We start from the raw sequence: 17,028 nt of genomic DNA, 5'->3' as shown, positions 1-17,028 counted from the left end.
GTGAGCTCTGTACCTTGAGCTGAGATCTGCCTAAAGAGAACTATAATGAAACAGAAGGTCAGATAGAGCCAAAGATCCACTTTTCATACACGAACTGTTATGTGTCAGATGATTTATCAGTGTTTGAAGATATGCAGTCTCGTCAGGTATTATCTCTCTAACGCCCACACACACATGCCTACCATCAGAGCTAGTACCTTATCACCGCAGCATCTCAGTTGTGCATCCCCGTAACGCCCCAAACCTATGTAAGCATATTAGTTTTGCCCTAACGGAGTCGGAATGTCATATTCTGTACTCTCAATCATCATTTAGTTTCTTATGTTGATGCTTTGTGAAGAAAAAATCCAAATAGGGTTGTAAAACTTAAGGTTAACCCTTTTTTAAGAAAATTTGTTCATCTATTTGTAACATTATTGAAAACATATTATAATAATGAAAACATCATCAATAATTAAAACAATGAACAATGACCTATATATTTCAACTTTTCACCCATAATCGAAACAAACCCTTTCTTCATCCATAAAAAAAAAGATCAAGGAAAACTAATCAAAGAAGGAACTTCAAAACTCTCAATATCTTTGTTAAAAATTGGAATCCCTAATTCACCATCTTTGTCCAAACCCTGTATCGGGTCGTTTGATTTCTTTAAAATATAAAGAAAGAAAATAAGATGATGAGTCAGTTGTGAAGAGAGAAGAAGAAGTTGAGAGAAACATGAATCTATGATGAGATAAATCGAACAAGGCTGATAATCTAAAGAGAGAAAGTAAAGAAAATGTGGAGAAAAGAGAAGTTTCTGCTCGGGCAACTTTTTGAAAAATGTTTTCACCAAATGATTAAAAAGAATTATTTATATTATTTTACACATAACTGACAATTACACATATTATTTTGACACCTTACGTTATTTGGAAAAGTATAATATATTTTTGTTAATTACGTAAAGTATTTTGACTTCACTATGAATAATGCAATTTAATGCTGCAGACGTTCCTAGATTTCGGAATGGCAACCAAGGTCACAATTGACTGCCCCCTCCTCAAAGTGATAAACAGTTGACAATCAAACATATTACTCTCTTTGTCAAACCGAGGCCAACTTCAATTCTTTTTGTTGCAATAAGACCAACTTTAAGTTAGTGAAGCACCAAACATATTGAGATGGCTGAGTGGCAGAAGCGTAAAATGGGGAGAGACCCACTAAAGGACTTAAGATGAAATTTTCGTGAAAAGTGACCAAAACTATGAATTAGACGAATTTCTTGGTTATATACATGTGGACAGTTTCTGAATCTCACTGAAGAAGAAAATGGAAGTCCTTTTTAAAAGACCAGTTGTAGTTTCTTACTTCAATCATTCTCTCACTTTCATTCTAAAACCAGAAAAGATACTGAGAAGTTATTATCATTGTTCTTCAACTAAAGCAATTCCTACCCAATTTGAAAGTTTTGTTATAGATCAATGTAAGACTGGGAATATTAAAAATTTTGATAATGCCCTTGTTTACTTTGATAAATTGGTTTCCATTAAACCAATTCCTTTTACCTATACCTTTAATCAACTATTGACATCACTTGCCAAAATTAGATCCTACTCAGATGTGATTACCCTGTATAATAAGATGAGTTTGATTGGAATCCAAGTTGATTTCTTTACATTTAATGTTTTGATCAACTGTTGCTGTCAATTAGGCCATGTAAACTATGCATTCTGTGTTATGGGAAAATGTTTGAAGAGTGGGTATGAGCCTGAGTTGATCACTTATAATACACTTATTAGAGGACTGTGTCTGCAGAAAAATATTAGTGCTGCCCTAGAAGTGTTTGATAAAATGACTGACTCTGGGATTCAACCAGATATTGTTACGTGTGGAACACTTATAACTGGCCTATGTAGAGTTGGTGAAGTGGGTCTTGCTTTAGAATTCCAAACCAAGATGGTAAAAATATGGAATTTGTCTCCTAATGTTGTTACATACAGTGTGATAATACATGCTCTTTGCAAATTAAGCCAAATCAGTGAGGCAGTTAAACTTTTTGACGAGATGTCTACTCGAGGAATTGTTGTGAATGTTGTGACGTATAATTCACTAATCCATGGTCTTTGCAAATGTGGACAGTTGAGTGAAGCAGTTAAACTCTTTGAAAAAATGTCTACTCAGGGCATTACAGCGGATGTGGTGACTTATAGTTCTCTAATCCATGGTCTTTGCCAATGTGGACAGTTAAGTGGAGCAGTTAAACTCTTTGAAGAAATGTCTACTCGGGGAATTACGGCGGATGTGGTGACTTATAATTCTCTAATCCATGGTCTTTGCCAATGTGGACAGTTAAGTGAAGCAGTTAAACTCTTTGAAGAAATGTCTAGTCAAGGAATTACGGCGAATGTGGTGACTTATAGTTCTCTAATCCACGGATTTTGCCAAAGCGGGCAATGGAAGAAAACAAGAAAATATTTCGATCAAATGGTGGACCATGGGATTTCACCCAACATAGTGACATTCAACATCTTAGTAGATTCTATCTGCAAAGAAGGAATGATGAAAGATGCTTGGGAGTTATTTCAATTAATGTCCAAATTGAGAGTACAACCTAATTTAGTTACATATAGCACGATGATTAATGGGTTTTGTTTGACTAGTCAACTGGAGGAGGCAGTGAAATTGTTTGGTTCAATGGTAGATACAGGATTGGAACCTAATGAGGTCACGTACAATACTTTGATAGATGGTTACTGTAAAAGTTGCAGGTTGGACGAAGCTATGCAACTTTTAGCGAAAATGAAACAGAAGGGATGTAAACCCGATGAATACACATACACTATACTAATAGCTGGACATGGCAAGGGTGGAAGATTTGGAACTGCAAAAAAGTTGTTCATTGAGATGCAAACATGCGGGTTAAATCCAGATCTATTCACAATTGGCTCATTGTTTAATGGCCTTTGTAAGAACCAAGATATTGACACAGCAATAGAAATGTTTCAGGTAATGGAGGTGGAGGGTAATGCCTCTAAAGTTAGTATTGAAATGTATAATATGCTAATTGATGGGTTGGTCAAGGCGGAAAAATATGAAAAAGCAAAAGAATTATATGATAAAATCTCAAACGAAGGATTAGTGCCTGACATTGTAACATATAATACAATGGTTAACGGCCATTGCAAGAACGGGATGTTGTTCGAGGCTTACAAATTGATCAGTGAAATGGAAAGTAAGGGTTGCTTACCCAATTGCATCACTTATAATACTATGATTCTGTGTTTGCTTCAAAAACGTAAGGTTGATGAGGCAATGCCATTGCTTCAGAAGATGCGTGAAAGAGAATTTTCCCCTAGCGATGCCGTTATTTCCTCCTTCGTAAAGTTACTAACCAGGGAGCAACTCAAAAACCTAAAATTGTCAACCAACAGGTGAAGCGATTGAGTCAATATGCAATTGTAAGTTGAGATCCTCATTCTTATATTATCCTTTAGATTTCTTGTTCTTATATTGTGGAAGACAAGAACTATGTGAGATGGGTATAAAAAGAGAGATATCATTTTTAGCCTTCATGTTATTGTCAATAGGTGAAAAACTTATTCTTTTTGTTTAATCAATAATTCAAATGTGCTGCAAATTTGTAGTAGGCAATGTCCGTTTAAATGACTGCGGAGTTACATAGTTTTCGTAGATTTTGATTGAAATCATGGAAGTCTCCAAAATGCTTTCTTCATGTACATACTTCCTTTCTATTATCAAGGTACTTATTTTAAATTGCCGATTATTTGCATTCATCCTCCTTTCATCTTCTTAATAGAGAAAAATAATATCTGATTGCTTTCCGGATTGTATCACTTATAAGACGAGATTACTCATGGTTTTCTTTGACAAAATGAGGTTTGATGTGGCAATGTAACTGTTTCAGAAAATGCATGAAAATAGAAATGTCCTCTAGCGATGCCGTTATTCCCTAGCTTGTCTGTAAATTGCTTTCTGTGGAGCATGTCAAAAACCTAAAATTGTATGCCACCCAAAGAATTGATAGAGTCCAGGAATGATTGTAAGTCGATGTCCCCTGTATCCCTTTGAAACCTTACTTATTATATCATAATCGTACTGTATACTACTCTCTGGTTTATGAGTCATATAATTGAAGTTGGAAAAGTTGATTTTGTCTTGATCGTTTGACTTTCGGTTGATTTGGTCTTGTATTTATAACTGGTCTAGCTTCTACTGTATTTTGGAAAACGTTAAACAAGTTAACAAACAGCTCTTCAACTAGTTACTGTTTTCATATTAGATTGGTTGTTTGTATACAACTTGAATAAATGTTTCAAAGCTGATTTTCAATGCTAACGAATTTGTTGCGATGCAAGAACTTAAAAAGCTTTTCGTTAGACCCAGTAATATGCCTACTGAATTGTGACAGATAACAAGATAAAGATGGTGGAAGGACCTCTAATGTTTTTCGCCCCTCGAAGAAGGTAAATCTTCTTTGGATGTGACATGCTTTTTTGCTAGACATAAAAGGAGGTTTAATCGGGTCCAGACTCTATTTGGGAATTGGGAGTCGATGCAACTACACCTTACGAATGCATAATCAGGGGCGATGCTACATAGGGGCAAGTGGGGGCACATGCCCCCACAGCCCCTATGTCTTTAGCTCTCTACGCACAGAGATGCATGCCAAAGAGTATGGACGGATTTTTTTATCTTACATTGTCCATAGCTGAGTTAGTATAACCCGAACATGCAATATCCATCCTAAATGAAGTCACGGGTTCAAAACCAACGTGCTTCATTTTATTTTATTCCTTTCGTAATCTGCTAACCTCAAATGACATACTCAGGTTTTGTAGGGCTTATTAATCATTTAGTCCATTTTATTGGGAGCAGAGCCGGCCCAACCATTTGTGAGGCCCAAAGCAAAATAGAAGATGGGGACCCTTTTTTGTATACCTTTTGTATATGTAAAGAATGAATATGTAAAGAATGAAAATGAAAATTTTAGTGTTGCTTTAGATGGAGATCAAACCTCTGCCCTTTAGGTTACAAGCTAAGCGCCTGACCACTAAGCTATAATACAAATCTTGTTTGAATTCTAGTCATAGGTTTATTTATAGAGACACTGCCTATAAAACTCTTACCTGGAGGCCCTCAGGCAGGTTGGGGCCCAAAGCAGCTTTGTGCCTTGGTCGCCCCTGATTGGGAGTTTGATAATAATCCCATCGGACGGCTATATAACATCAAATTATTTTCGTGTAAACTGACTCAAAGTAAATGAGTATTAGTGTAAATGGACCCAAATTGATTAGAATAACCCCACAATAACTATTATCCACGTATTTTTCTCCCTACTTTTTTTCTCCCACGGATTACATCTTATATATAAGTCGGTTAATATCTCTCCCTATTTCTTCTCCCTCATCTTCTTTATTTTCTTTGCAAAATCTGCATAATCTTTATTACTCATTCAGTTCTTTTGTGTTAGCCAAGAGGGATCTGTTGGTTCCTATGGATGCGACGTAAACCTAATCTTATTTAAAAACATAAATATATATCTTCTTACATTTTGCATATTAGTAGTTCAAAACGAGATGATATCAAAAAAGAAGTTGATAACACTTACTTTCGTTTATAAATGCTTCTTTCAGTTTACAAACATAAATATATATCTTCATAAACTTACGACATTAGTAGTTCAAAACAAGATGATATCAAAGAAGAAGTTGATAACACTTACTTTCGTTTATAAATAATTTTCATTCTTTCGGTTAAGGCGTGCAACATAAATATTTTAATTTTTTTTACCGTAATGTTTATTTCAATTTTTCTATCGTTATTTCAAATCTAATTTGCGCTTCAACTACATTGACATGGTATTGGGTTGAATGAATCACTAGAAGTATATTTTTAGTAAGTACGTTTCATTTTTTTGAAGAATTATAACTAAAAAGTGCCCCCATTGGTCTAAATTTCTGGCCTCGCCACTGTGCATAATCACACAATCTTTAACTACACAGTTCGATTCTCTTACGTCAGAGTGATTTCCATAATTATTGGCCATCAGTGGAAGTTATCAATTCTTTCTTGATTGAGGATGCAAGTTGCATGATTTATTACAGAATGCAGATATGGTTTTTGGTCGATATGATTCAGACTATTCAGATCTAGACGAGTTAGTTTAGACAACGAGAAAAAAGAGAAATTGGATCACAATGGTAGCTTTTATGACTGTTTGGACTTATGTATTGTGTAATAGGAGGAAGTATAAAAATCTGAACTGATTAATTACAGAATGCAGGTATGGTTTTTGATGTATATTTTCTCCAGGTACCCAATAGTATCTGATAAGGGTATCGACAACAAGTTGGTTATTACTAAATTCATCCACTTGAATGTTGATTTCAACAAAAGTAATAAATGTTTGTGATTATATTGATATTGTAGAGTTGGTGAGGCTTGTTTTTGTATTGTTTAGATTGAGAAGTTAATGAATTATTATCGAAATCTGTTAGGATGTTTGTGATTTAATTATTTGAGACATGTGTACTTTAGTGTTTCGAAGTCAAACTTTTAAAGCTATCTTTTTTGTTACAACAACTTCTAAAGCTAGAAATTGACATTTTAGATTCACAAGCTTTTTTTCCTACACGAGTTCTTCAAAATGATTGTTTGCCCATTGATGATAGCTAAGTATTTCCTCTTTTTGCTTCTTATTCTTCAAATTAATTGAGTTGTTTATTTGCTTTACAGTTCGACGGTGTCTACCGTTTTTGGAGTATTCCAACATCTTTGTAGTTTTGTTTGTTCAAAGACTATATCTGAACCCTGCTATGCTCAGTGATACAAAGTACGAAGGGCGGCTAGAGTGAGTTGTACCTTGAGTTGAGATCTGCCTAAAGAGAACTATAATGACACAGAAGGTCAGATAGAGTCAAAGATTCACTTTTCATACACAAACTGTGTCAGATGATTTTTCAGTGTTTGAAGATACGCAGTCATCGGGTATTATCTCTCTAACGGGCCATACACACATGCCTACCGTCAGATATGGTACCGCAACATCTCAGTGCATCACCGCAACTCCCCCAAACCTATGTAAGCATATTACTTTTTTCCTAACAGGGTCGGAATGTCATATTATGTACTCTGAATCATCGTTTAGCTTCTTATGTTGAGGATTTGTGAAGAAGTAATCTAGATAGGGTTGTGAAACTTAAGGTTAACCCTTTTTAAGAGAAATTCTTCATTTATTTGTAACATTATTGAAAACAAATTATAATAATGAAAACATCATCAATAATTAAACGCAATGAACAATGACCTATATATTTGGACTGTTCACCCATAATCAAAACAAAATCTCTCTTCATCCATAATCAAACAAATGATCAAGGGAAACTAATCGAAGAAGGAACCTCAAAACCCCAATATCTTTGTTAAAAATTAGAATCCCAAATTCACCATCTTTGTCCAAAACCCTGTTTCGGGTTGTTTGATTTCATTAAAATATAAAGAAAGAAAAGAAGATGATGAGTTAGCTGTAAAGAGAGATAAAGAAGTCGAGAGAAAGATGAATCTATAATGAAAAAGATAGAGAAGTTTATGCTGGGGGTACCATGTGATTTGGGTAATAAAGCCTGAGGTCCTACCATGTTGGTTCTCAGTCCTTCCCAACTTAGTTTTCATTAATGACAATGACCCGACTCGTAGACCAATAAAACTCCCACGACGATTTAGGTGAAGGGACAGAATTTAGAGAAATATAATCAAAAACCATTTTTTTCTTTGAACTTCAAAGAATTGATTGTTGATAGTGACTAAACTTGATGAACTGCAATTCCTCTTTCATTAGTCAAAATAGGAATGTCATAATCATCTCAAATTGTTGAGAGAAATATAATTAAAATGTCTTCTCAATTTCGACCTAGACCACCAGCATATAGCAAAGGAGTTCATCCAATGAGTTGCTTCTGGCCTCTCAACTAACAATAACAACACAAGACTGATTCGACTAATAACCATTAGTCTCCGTTCCTACGTTTAAGAATAGCTCCCTGAGTACATGAATACAGAAGTTAAGTTTATAGCCACTGGTCTAGTTTTGAGACAAAGTTTGCGCGAAGAACATAAAACCATAGATCTAAAATCAGAAAACAAGAATCTTTAAAAAGGGTTTCAAGTAGAATGGTGTCTTTCGACTACTATTAGGTGCTTGCATTTGAAATTCTTTTTGAATGAAAATGGTTGATCATGTTTTCGTGAAGTTAGTTACCTTAGTTATAGGTCGGTGTAGATCTGTTCGTAGTTGCATACGCACTTGCGCAAGAAAGTTTCCTTTTGCAGGTGTTTCTTCTTATGAGATTGATTCTGTTAAGAAGGGAATGACTTCAATCCATATTCACTTTTTGTTTTTTCCAACGCCTCCAAATTGGTCTTACCATTATCGATATCAAGAATGTTCTATAATCATGATAAGCTATCATTATCGAAGTATATGATTATAAGAAACAAGAAGTTTAAAGAGGAACTTACTCTTGTCATGTTAAATGAAGAAAATCTTGAAAATACTTTTGATGGGATCTCGCCTGTCACCTTGTAAGTCGTAACCAAGATCACCACAAACCAAGCGATAATCATTTGCGAAACAGTTTTATAAGGCAATCAGGAATATACTGGATAAATTAAGTACAGACTAACACGATCAAACCAGTCCGTTTTTTCCCTAATATTGTTAGTGTTAAGTTTGTGGTCATCCAACTCAAAACCAATTGGCAATGAGTGGAGAGGATTTAAACCTTATATTCTTGGTTGCTAGATACCCATTCTCCCATGTGGGACTATTCTCACACGCCTCCTCACGTGTGGCGTTTTTTGAGCCTAACACGTGTACTTCTTTAGGCAACGTGGAACACGTGTGCTTTTAAGCCTATCACGTGTGGGCCTAGCTCTGATACCATGTTAAGTTTGTGGTCATCCAACTCAAAACTAATTGGCAATGAGTGGAGAGGATCTAAACCTTATATTCTTGGTTGCTAGATACCCATTCTCCCATGTGGGACTATTCTCACATTTCTTTAATACCAGTATAAAAGTGTAATCGTAACAAGTGTAGAGTATAAAGGCCATACTTTCAGGCCACTCTGCAAGTTTTAGATCTTCTCTAGTCGGTCCAACCATTTTACGAGGAATTGTTCTCTTTTTAGTTTTCGCCTTATGCTCAATTTTACTACTAGCCAGTGCAAGCTTTTACACATTGACGAGTTGTGCGTCCCTTTGAAACAACTGGTGGGCCTGTTTTCATGAAAATAATAGAATTAGTCATTTAACTATAAACACGTTGGTACAAGTGATTGATCCTCATAAAAAATTATCACAAAAATTTTAGCTGATCGGCTAAAACAAACTCTAAACACCATCATCTCCCCTTTCCAGGCGGCGTACGTCCCAGGCAGACAAATATCAGATAATATCATCATTGGACAGGAGATCATCCACTCTTACAAAAAGATGAAAGGCGCTAAAGGTTATTTTGGCCTTAAGCTTGACATGTCAAAAGCGTTTGACAGACTGGAGTGGAATTTCCTAACGGATAATGAGGAACTTAGGATACTCAAAGCACTGGATAAGCATGATATATAACTGTATCTCGACATCTTCTATAGCAGTTCTAGTGAACGGGCGTCCTAGTAAGAAATTCTTCCCTACTAGAGGAATTAGGCAAGGAGACCCTCTTTCCCCCTTCCTATTCACTCTGACTATGGAAGAGCTCAGCCGTCTCATCAACTCGAAAAACGGTAACAAAAAATTCCAAGGTTTCCCGAGTAACAACAATAATTTCGAGATCAACCATCTACTGTTTGCAGATGATTGTATTATTTTCGGTCGTAATTCGCTGGAAAACATATCGAGCCTTAAAATCATCATCAACATCTTCTGTGAGGCTTCAGGACAAATGATAAATTACTCAAAATCAAATATATTTTACTCAAAAAGTTCTCACCCGAAATTCAAACGTATGATCATGCGATCACTCAAGGTAAAATATGCCTCCACCTCATAAAAATATCTAGGAGCACAATTATTCATAGCTACTTACAAAACTAAAGTTTTCAATGAGATACTGGATCAGATGAATCGGAAACTCTCCAAATGGAACAACTCTTTTCTCTCTCAAGCAAGTCGAACAGTGGTCATTTCAGCGATCACGGCGGCCGTACCCCGATACTAGATGCAATGCTTCGCAATTCCTAAAAGCGTAAGCAAGTGCATCATGACTCTCCAAAAGTCTTTCTGGTGAGATAAGTCAAAAGGCATATGTACAAAAGCATGGGCTTCTATCTGTCTTCCAAAGGATTTGTGAGGACTTGGAATTCACATTCCAGATCTTGATAACAAAGCCATGTTAAGTAAACAAGCGTGGAGAATAAAAACAGAACCGAACGCAGCGTGGGTGAAATTCTTGAAAGCTAAGTATTACCCAAACTCTAATACCCCAAGCCCTGCGAAACAACATCACTCATGGATCTGGAAAAATATTTGCAAAAATTTCAATCAAATTAGAAACTTATCCATCTGGGAAGTTCACACAGGAGAAGACATTAATATATGGCAGGATATTTGGATTCCTAACATAAACAACCCGATCACAAACCAGCATAACTCCAACCTGACAAAAGTATCTCAACTCATCACAAATAACGAATGGAACGAAAATCTCCTGATTGACAATTTTGACGATACTACAAGGAACTTAATAAAAACTATCCCCATTGATCATGAAGGAAGGGATGAACTGAAATGGATACTCACAGAATCCAGAAAATACACAGTCAAATCCATGTACAATCACCTTATAAGGGAAAACCATACTTTGACGCCACCCCACTATAACTGGAATTTCATATAGGACTAACCCACCATACCAAGAAGACAATTATTTTTATGGAAAATATGCACAAATGCTCTGCCGGTGAAAGATCGTATAGGTAAATACATAGGTAACAACTTCCAGTGGCATATGTGCACGAAAATAGAGACTATCGAGCACGCATTGCTACACTGTACCATAGCCAAAAACGTATGGTTTCACTTTAATATAATCTCGGAAAATATTAGTTCCATCACGGAATGGTTTTTCTCATGGAAAAACTCTGCGCATAGGTGCAATAAAAGAATAACACTCATTTTGCAACTATCCTATGGGTCCTATGGAAAACAAGATGTTAAAGTTGTTTCCAACACACTCATACTGAAACAAAAACAATCATCAACATGATCAATTGTTTCCAGGAAAAAAAAAACAACGAAGCGGTTAATAAGAATCTTTCTTTCGCAAAAAAATGGATCTCTCCAACGGCACCATATATCAAAATTAACGTAGATGCTTCGTTTTCATCCGTAGAATCTAATATAGGCACGGGTTTGATCGTCCATAATGCGGACTCTAAATTCATAGAAGCTGCAGACACCACAGCTAGAAATAGCGAAGAGAGTGAAGCGATTGCCATTCTTAAAGGCATGGCTTGGACGAAAGATAATGAACACAAACACATTATCATTGAAAGCGACAACTATAACCTCATCAAGCATCTCCAAGATCACAGGCACATAATCCAGTGGCAATCCAAAGTGCACATCAACAAAATTTGAGACATAGAAAAAAATTTCGACAGCACCATTTTCAAATATACAAAGAGGAAGTTAAACTCTCAAGCAGACAAGCTGGCTAAATGAGCTCGTAAGAAGAACAAATGCAAGATATGGAAGAATGTTCCTTTCATTTTAATTAAGCAGTATTGTAATAGTATTTTAGTTTAATTAATAAAGAAGTACTCATTAAACAAAAAAATCCTATGTGTCAGAGATTCAAATGTCAATCTTTAATTTTTCTCTTTCCTATTTGTCAAGATTGAGATCCTCTATTCGAACGACTTCTCCAATGCAACACTCTAAAACTCCAAAAATTGCTTATGTGACATTTTTTTTAATTAAAATATATGAAAATGTTGAGTTGGCACTTAGAGATATCTCAAGAGGGCACTCTAGAAATGGAGTGTCCTCTTGAGATATCTCAATTCCAACCTCGACACGTCATCTTGGAGATTTGAATTGAGTTTTGCATTGGAGATGAATTTTAAGATAAAAACTCTAAAAGTCCTACGTGGCACTCCGAGTTTCTAAGATTAAGATTTGCATTGGAGATGCTCTAAGCTCTTAGAGAGTGTTGGATATCAACCCAATATGGTATTTGGTCCATCAATTGTTTTGTTTTGGAATTCTCTTACCAAACCTAGAGAGAAGGAGAATCAATTTGGTAATCATTCCCCCAAAGATTGTAGATTAATGCGAAATAACTCTATAAATTCTCTTTTCTTCGGATAAAATTTACGAACACGTCTGCTGGTGTAGTGTTTGTACACTCCCTTTTAAATCTTTAATATTTTGATGGAAGCAAAAACGTAAAATGCTTTAATGTTCCTTATATGGTGCTTATTTAATTTATGATCCATGCGTGTCACATAGTGTAATCAGGGCCGTCCCTGAGCCCAAAGCAGGCAAAGTCTCGCTTTGGGCCACAACATGATAGGGCCACATTTTATGCCAGATTTTTAAAAGCGCTCCAAATCTTATAATTATAGCTAGATTTTATGGGCCCCATAAATTATAAAACAAGAGGGACAGGCCACATTTTAAAACATGAGATCATATAGACCATCACTACTTCACCAATTCAACCCACGTATTGTTGACCCATTTGGAAATTCAAACCCTAGTATTAAGTTGGCCCAGCCCCCAAGTTTTAAGTCCCTCTCTTTCCATTTCTTCCCATATCCCTAGTTCTCTCCTCACAACCCACCACCGTTTAAGACAGCAAGAGTGCAAGACTCCAAGTTCTACCCCACCACCGTCCAACCCATCACTCCCCAGTACCCACATCAATTTCATAGTTTCAGTCTTCAAATTCCCAATTTCAACCCCCAGTTCTATTTCTCACTTTCCATTTCTGGTCACCACTCTTGCTTATTGATATAAGTTAATAGAACGATCTGCTGGGTTTTTTTTGTGCAGGGGGAGAATATAAAGGTAACTGATAGGATGGGAAAAATCATCGCATCATTTTCTAATGTTTTTTTTTTTCGAATTCTTTGCTATCAAACCACAACTAACACTGTCACTATAACTACCAAAAAAATAAAGCTAAAATTTCTTTGGTTTTTTTTCTCAGAAACTAATGTTTTGTTTCGGTCAAGTGACTAGGCGAGTTTCAAACTCGCTGAACCACTTAACTTGAAGTTCGACTAAGCATCTTTTTCCCTTCGTAAATCGTATTTTTTATTGAAACCCGGAACTTCTCTGGTCTCTTTTCTTATAAAATAACTTTTTAATGTTTATTTTGGTTTAAGATAAAAAGGAAACTGATCTACATAATTATTAAAACAAGTTTAATGTTCAAACCTCACATTATGTGTAAGGAAAATGTAGAGAGTTTAGATTTAATATTTTTTTTTAGCTTATGAAACGTGCGAAGGCCACATTATTAAATCTCGTTTTGGTCCTTCAATATCTCAGGACTGGCTCCGAGTGTAATCACTCTTGAAGTTTAATGTGAAAAATAAACCTTATAACCTATGTCCGAAAGTCATTGAACATTTTGTCAAATTTATTATGCGGGAAGTTGTGATCCAGTACATCAGGAAATGCAGATTACCTAATCTACCTATAGTCAATGTTGTCAAATCATTATGAAGTGATCCATCCAAATGTACTTATATTGACATGATCTTACTAAAAACGAATCTCCTTTTATCTCACTTAATGGACTCTCACTTAGTAGAATTAGACTTCCCATTATGGCAATCATTTGATCTTCATTATAGCAAGAGCCACAGTGGATCCATTTATCACATCAGCTATATTAATTTTATTAAATTAATTTGTCTGTTACAAATGAGGAGATCAAGGTATGGAGTTTTCCTTAAAAATGACAAAATGAAATAGTGTTTGTAAGGCAATTACTGGTGACATGAAATCAGTGAATTAATGACATTTGGATTATTAAACATTAAATATTATTATTTTATTTGATGTGAAATAAAGAAATATAATCTACTATATTGCTAAAAAGAAATATCTAATCCCTTGAAATTAATTAAGATGTATATGGTCATAATCCGTATCAAACAAAAAACAACACGAAAATGGAAACAAACACAATTCCATTTCATTTTTAAGTTTTTTGAAGAATGTTGTGAAGTTACTTTTGATACTGTTATGACCTTGATAATCTTTAAAAAAAAAATTTAATATATATATATATATATATTTAAAGCGGAACAATATTTAAAGCGGAACAATTCCATTTCATATTCTGCTTTAAACTGAACGAAAAGTATAATGTAGAAAATATTTAAAGGGGAACAATTTTGAATAACAATCATGTGGTACACTGCAAATGTAAACTCTATTATATAACAATTATTTTCAAAGATGTCAATATCAAGAGAAATGATACTAGAAGCAATAACAATTGGCCAAATCAATAATCAAATATATCCAAACTCCACTTGGACAATCGAGAATTTGACAAGGATCCACGTCAGATTCAAGCTTGTGCGTGTGGTATTACATCGCGACAAAGAGTTAACATCAAACATGATTGCTAGCCATCCAAGACTTGGCACCTCTTAAGTATACAATAATGACGGATTGCTAAATTATTTTCAGTTTACGTGGAGAAAATTATAATACACAAAATCATATATGTCATTTTAATATAAACAAGAAATCTAGTTGCTATTTGTTTATTTATTGTGGCACGACCTCAACTTCTCAATCGATGAAATCACATTTAAACCTAACGATATTTTCTGGACTTTATGTAGATCCTTTAATAGTATGTAACTGTTGCGTATCATCTTAATATCTTTTCATCCAGATGCATTAATTCAATTTCGAATATTGTTTAATATAAACTATGATCCGATAATATGAAATTTTTTATTAACAACTTAATTATTGGTTAGAACTAAGAATCAAATTTTATACTATGTATTATGTATACACAACCTACAATACTTGTAGAGAACAATTACCTATATTTTTAAGCTATCAATTGTATATTTTCCCTTAATTACGAAGGCCAAATTATAATTTTGTTATGAAAAATATCAGTATAAGGATTGAATTACTGTTGTTTCTGTCCTTATCGTCCATTAATATCTTTTATCAAAATAAATTATCTTAATTAACGGCGCAATCAATGGTTGATGGCTCATGCCTCATGTGACTTTGACGAAATAACAAAGTATATTAACGTGGATGAAATATACGTATATAGACACACATAATATAATAAAATTAGTATAGTAAACGAAAGAAATGTCAAAGGTTGCACTGTAATGCCAGTTACATGTCTACATGTTCTAAAAAATGTATTATTTCATATCGGGCTGAATGAGTTTTTTTTTTTTTGATGAAGAGGGCTGAATGAGTTGACACTTAAATTTGATTTATTATCTTAAATCACAAGGCAGAGAGATTCCATGTTTTCCTAATGTTTGGCAATTTCGTAAATTATTATAATGGGACATCTAGCTCATTATATGCACAAAGAAAGTTCTTACTCCTTATCTATGGATAGAACAAGTATTAAAAATCTAGACCACATATTTTCGTGGAGTAATAATATTTGTTTGTTTGTTTCATAATGATTTTTACGGTACGCAGATGATCTTCACAAAAAATCAGAAGAAAAATCATTTGAATTACGTATTCTCCTGAGCGCAGGCACACCAAACAAGTGCCCACGTCATACGGATCTAATTGAGTCGTCTAGGAGTTCAATATTTACGAGTATATTCTATTAGTTTGTTATAGAAATGGCTAGCTAGACATTCTACCATAGTAGTTTTCCACAAATAAAAGAGGAAATGAAATAAATTTATTCACAAATCAAACCTCAACATTTCAGTATAAGAGTCAAGTGATTTCAACAAAAAAATGAAAGAGTCAACTGAGATTCACATGAGTCAAAGCCACACTAGTCTCCAAATAAGTATTAGGGAATTTCTAAAGGGCGCTTGTTTACCGGTAATAACGGGCGGTAATTATAAGGCCTAAAATGGGGAAATTAAAGAGAATCAGGCTCAATACTAAATAATAATGAAGAAAAAATCCAGTAGGTAAAAATACAATTTTACCCTCCAAAATGAAATTGTCCGCCCAAATCAACGTCAAAAACAATTTTGAACATTTCTGAACAATTCTTGGTTTGGTCTCAACAATTTTGTAAATTTTTGAACAAATATTAGTTTGTCTCAACAATTTGTAAATTTCTGAACAAATCCGTTTTTGCTTAGACATTGTTTTGCCAAAATATTTCGCATTTTTCTCTTTTGCATTTCACATAGGGAAACTGACACAAACATTTTGGTTACAACATTTTTCGATTTGTCTTGTGAAAAACTAAATGGTTTTCGCATTTTTGTTTTGCTTTCGACATAAATATTAAGACTAAAACATTTTTTATTTGTTCTTTACAAAAATTAAAATGTTATGCATATTATCCTTTGTATTTAACAAATCCGTTAATGAACAAATAATAAGTCGCCAACATTTTATAATAAGTCGATACATTATTATAGATATTGTCAACATTTTATAACAACACAATGATATATGTTGTCAACATATAAGGGTAAAAATGGAATTACGAAAAAAAATATGTTGTCTTGTTAACAACATATTTACATATGTTGTCAACATTTTGAAAAGGTCACGGCTTTGGGGAATAAAGAATAATTTCCGGGGCATAAAGACCTAGTCAACAAATATTCTTTTAGAGTGTATATTTTTATTTGAATCCAAAAATTGATTTGATTAAACATTGACCCTTCATCTTCATCTTCCCTCTCCCCCTTCTCTTATGTCTCTCTCCCTCTCTCTATCTCTCGTTCTTCTTTTAGCCCAAAAAAATTAAAAATAAACATGCAACAACATAACAAGAGCATCTGAAGTAGTAGAAGAAAAGAAGCAATA

At 34.4% G+C, this 17,028-nt stretch overlaps 1 protein-coding gene and 2 long non-coding RNA genes across 5 annotated transcripts; 1 reads left to right on the top strand and 2 right to left on the bottom strand.

Moving 5' to 3' along the window:
* Positions 1–1,163: 1,163 nt before the first annotated feature.
* LOC147559070 (uncharacterized) lies at positions 1,164–7,301 on the top strand. 3 transcript variants are annotated; one of them, XR_015234482.1, is made up of 3 exons: positions 1,199–3,443; positions 4,415–4,469; positions 6,742–7,301. XR_015234482.1 is itself a non-coding variant. In XM_086660840.1 (2 exons), exon 1 carries the CDS (start codon positions 1,315–1,317, stop codon positions 3,418–3,420), a length of 2,106 nt encoding a protein of 701 aa, XP_086516966.1. In that variant the 5' UTR covers positions 1,164–1,314; the 3' UTR covers positions 3,421–3,443; positions 6,742–7,301. The 3 variants fall into 3 exon arrangements, 2 of the variants coding, with proteins under 2 accessions (XP_086516966.1, XP_086516967.1); XM_086660840.1 differs by lacking the exon at positions 4,415–4,469 and having other exon boundaries at positions 1,164–3,443; XM_086660841.1 differs by lacking the exons at positions 4,415–4,469; positions 6,742–7,301 and adding an exon at positions 3,660–3,768.
* On the bottom strand, positions 1,282–7,224 carry LOC147559071 (uncharacterized). The gene is made up of 2 exons (XR_015234484.1): positions 5,990–7,224; positions 1,282–4,597 (listed from the first exon to the last, which is right to left on the bottom strand). It is a non-coding gene; the product is annotated as an uncharacterized LOC147559071 (long non-coding RNA).
* LOC147559069 (uncharacterized) lies at positions 7,238–8,610 on the bottom strand. Its single transcript, XR_015234483.1, has 3 exons — positions 8,524–8,610; positions 8,264–8,358; positions 7,238–8,045 (listed from the first exon to the last, which is right to left on the bottom strand). It is a non-coding gene; the product is annotated as an uncharacterized LOC147559069 (long non-coding RNA).
* Between the last annotated feature and the right edge of the window lie 8,418 nt (positions 8,611–17,028).

The sequence above is a fragment of the Eschscholzia californica genome, unplaced genomic scaffold (genome assembly GCF_041429995.1).
Source record: "Eschscholzia californica isolate CP2 unplaced genomic scaffold, dmEscCali1.0.p SCAF_2, whole genome shotgun sequence".
NCBI lineage: Eukaryota > Viridiplantae > Streptophyta > Magnoliopsida > Ranunculales > Papaveraceae > Eschscholzia > Eschscholzia californica.
The sequence above is the reverse complement of the archived record's forward strand: the minus strand, read 5'-3'. Positions and strand labels throughout refer to the sequence as shown.

Coding starts and splice junctions, on each gene's coding strand:
- LOC147559070 (XM_086660840.1), top strand. CDS start 1,315: ATGGAAGTCCTTTTTAAAAGACCAGTTGTAGTTTCTTACTTCAATCAT.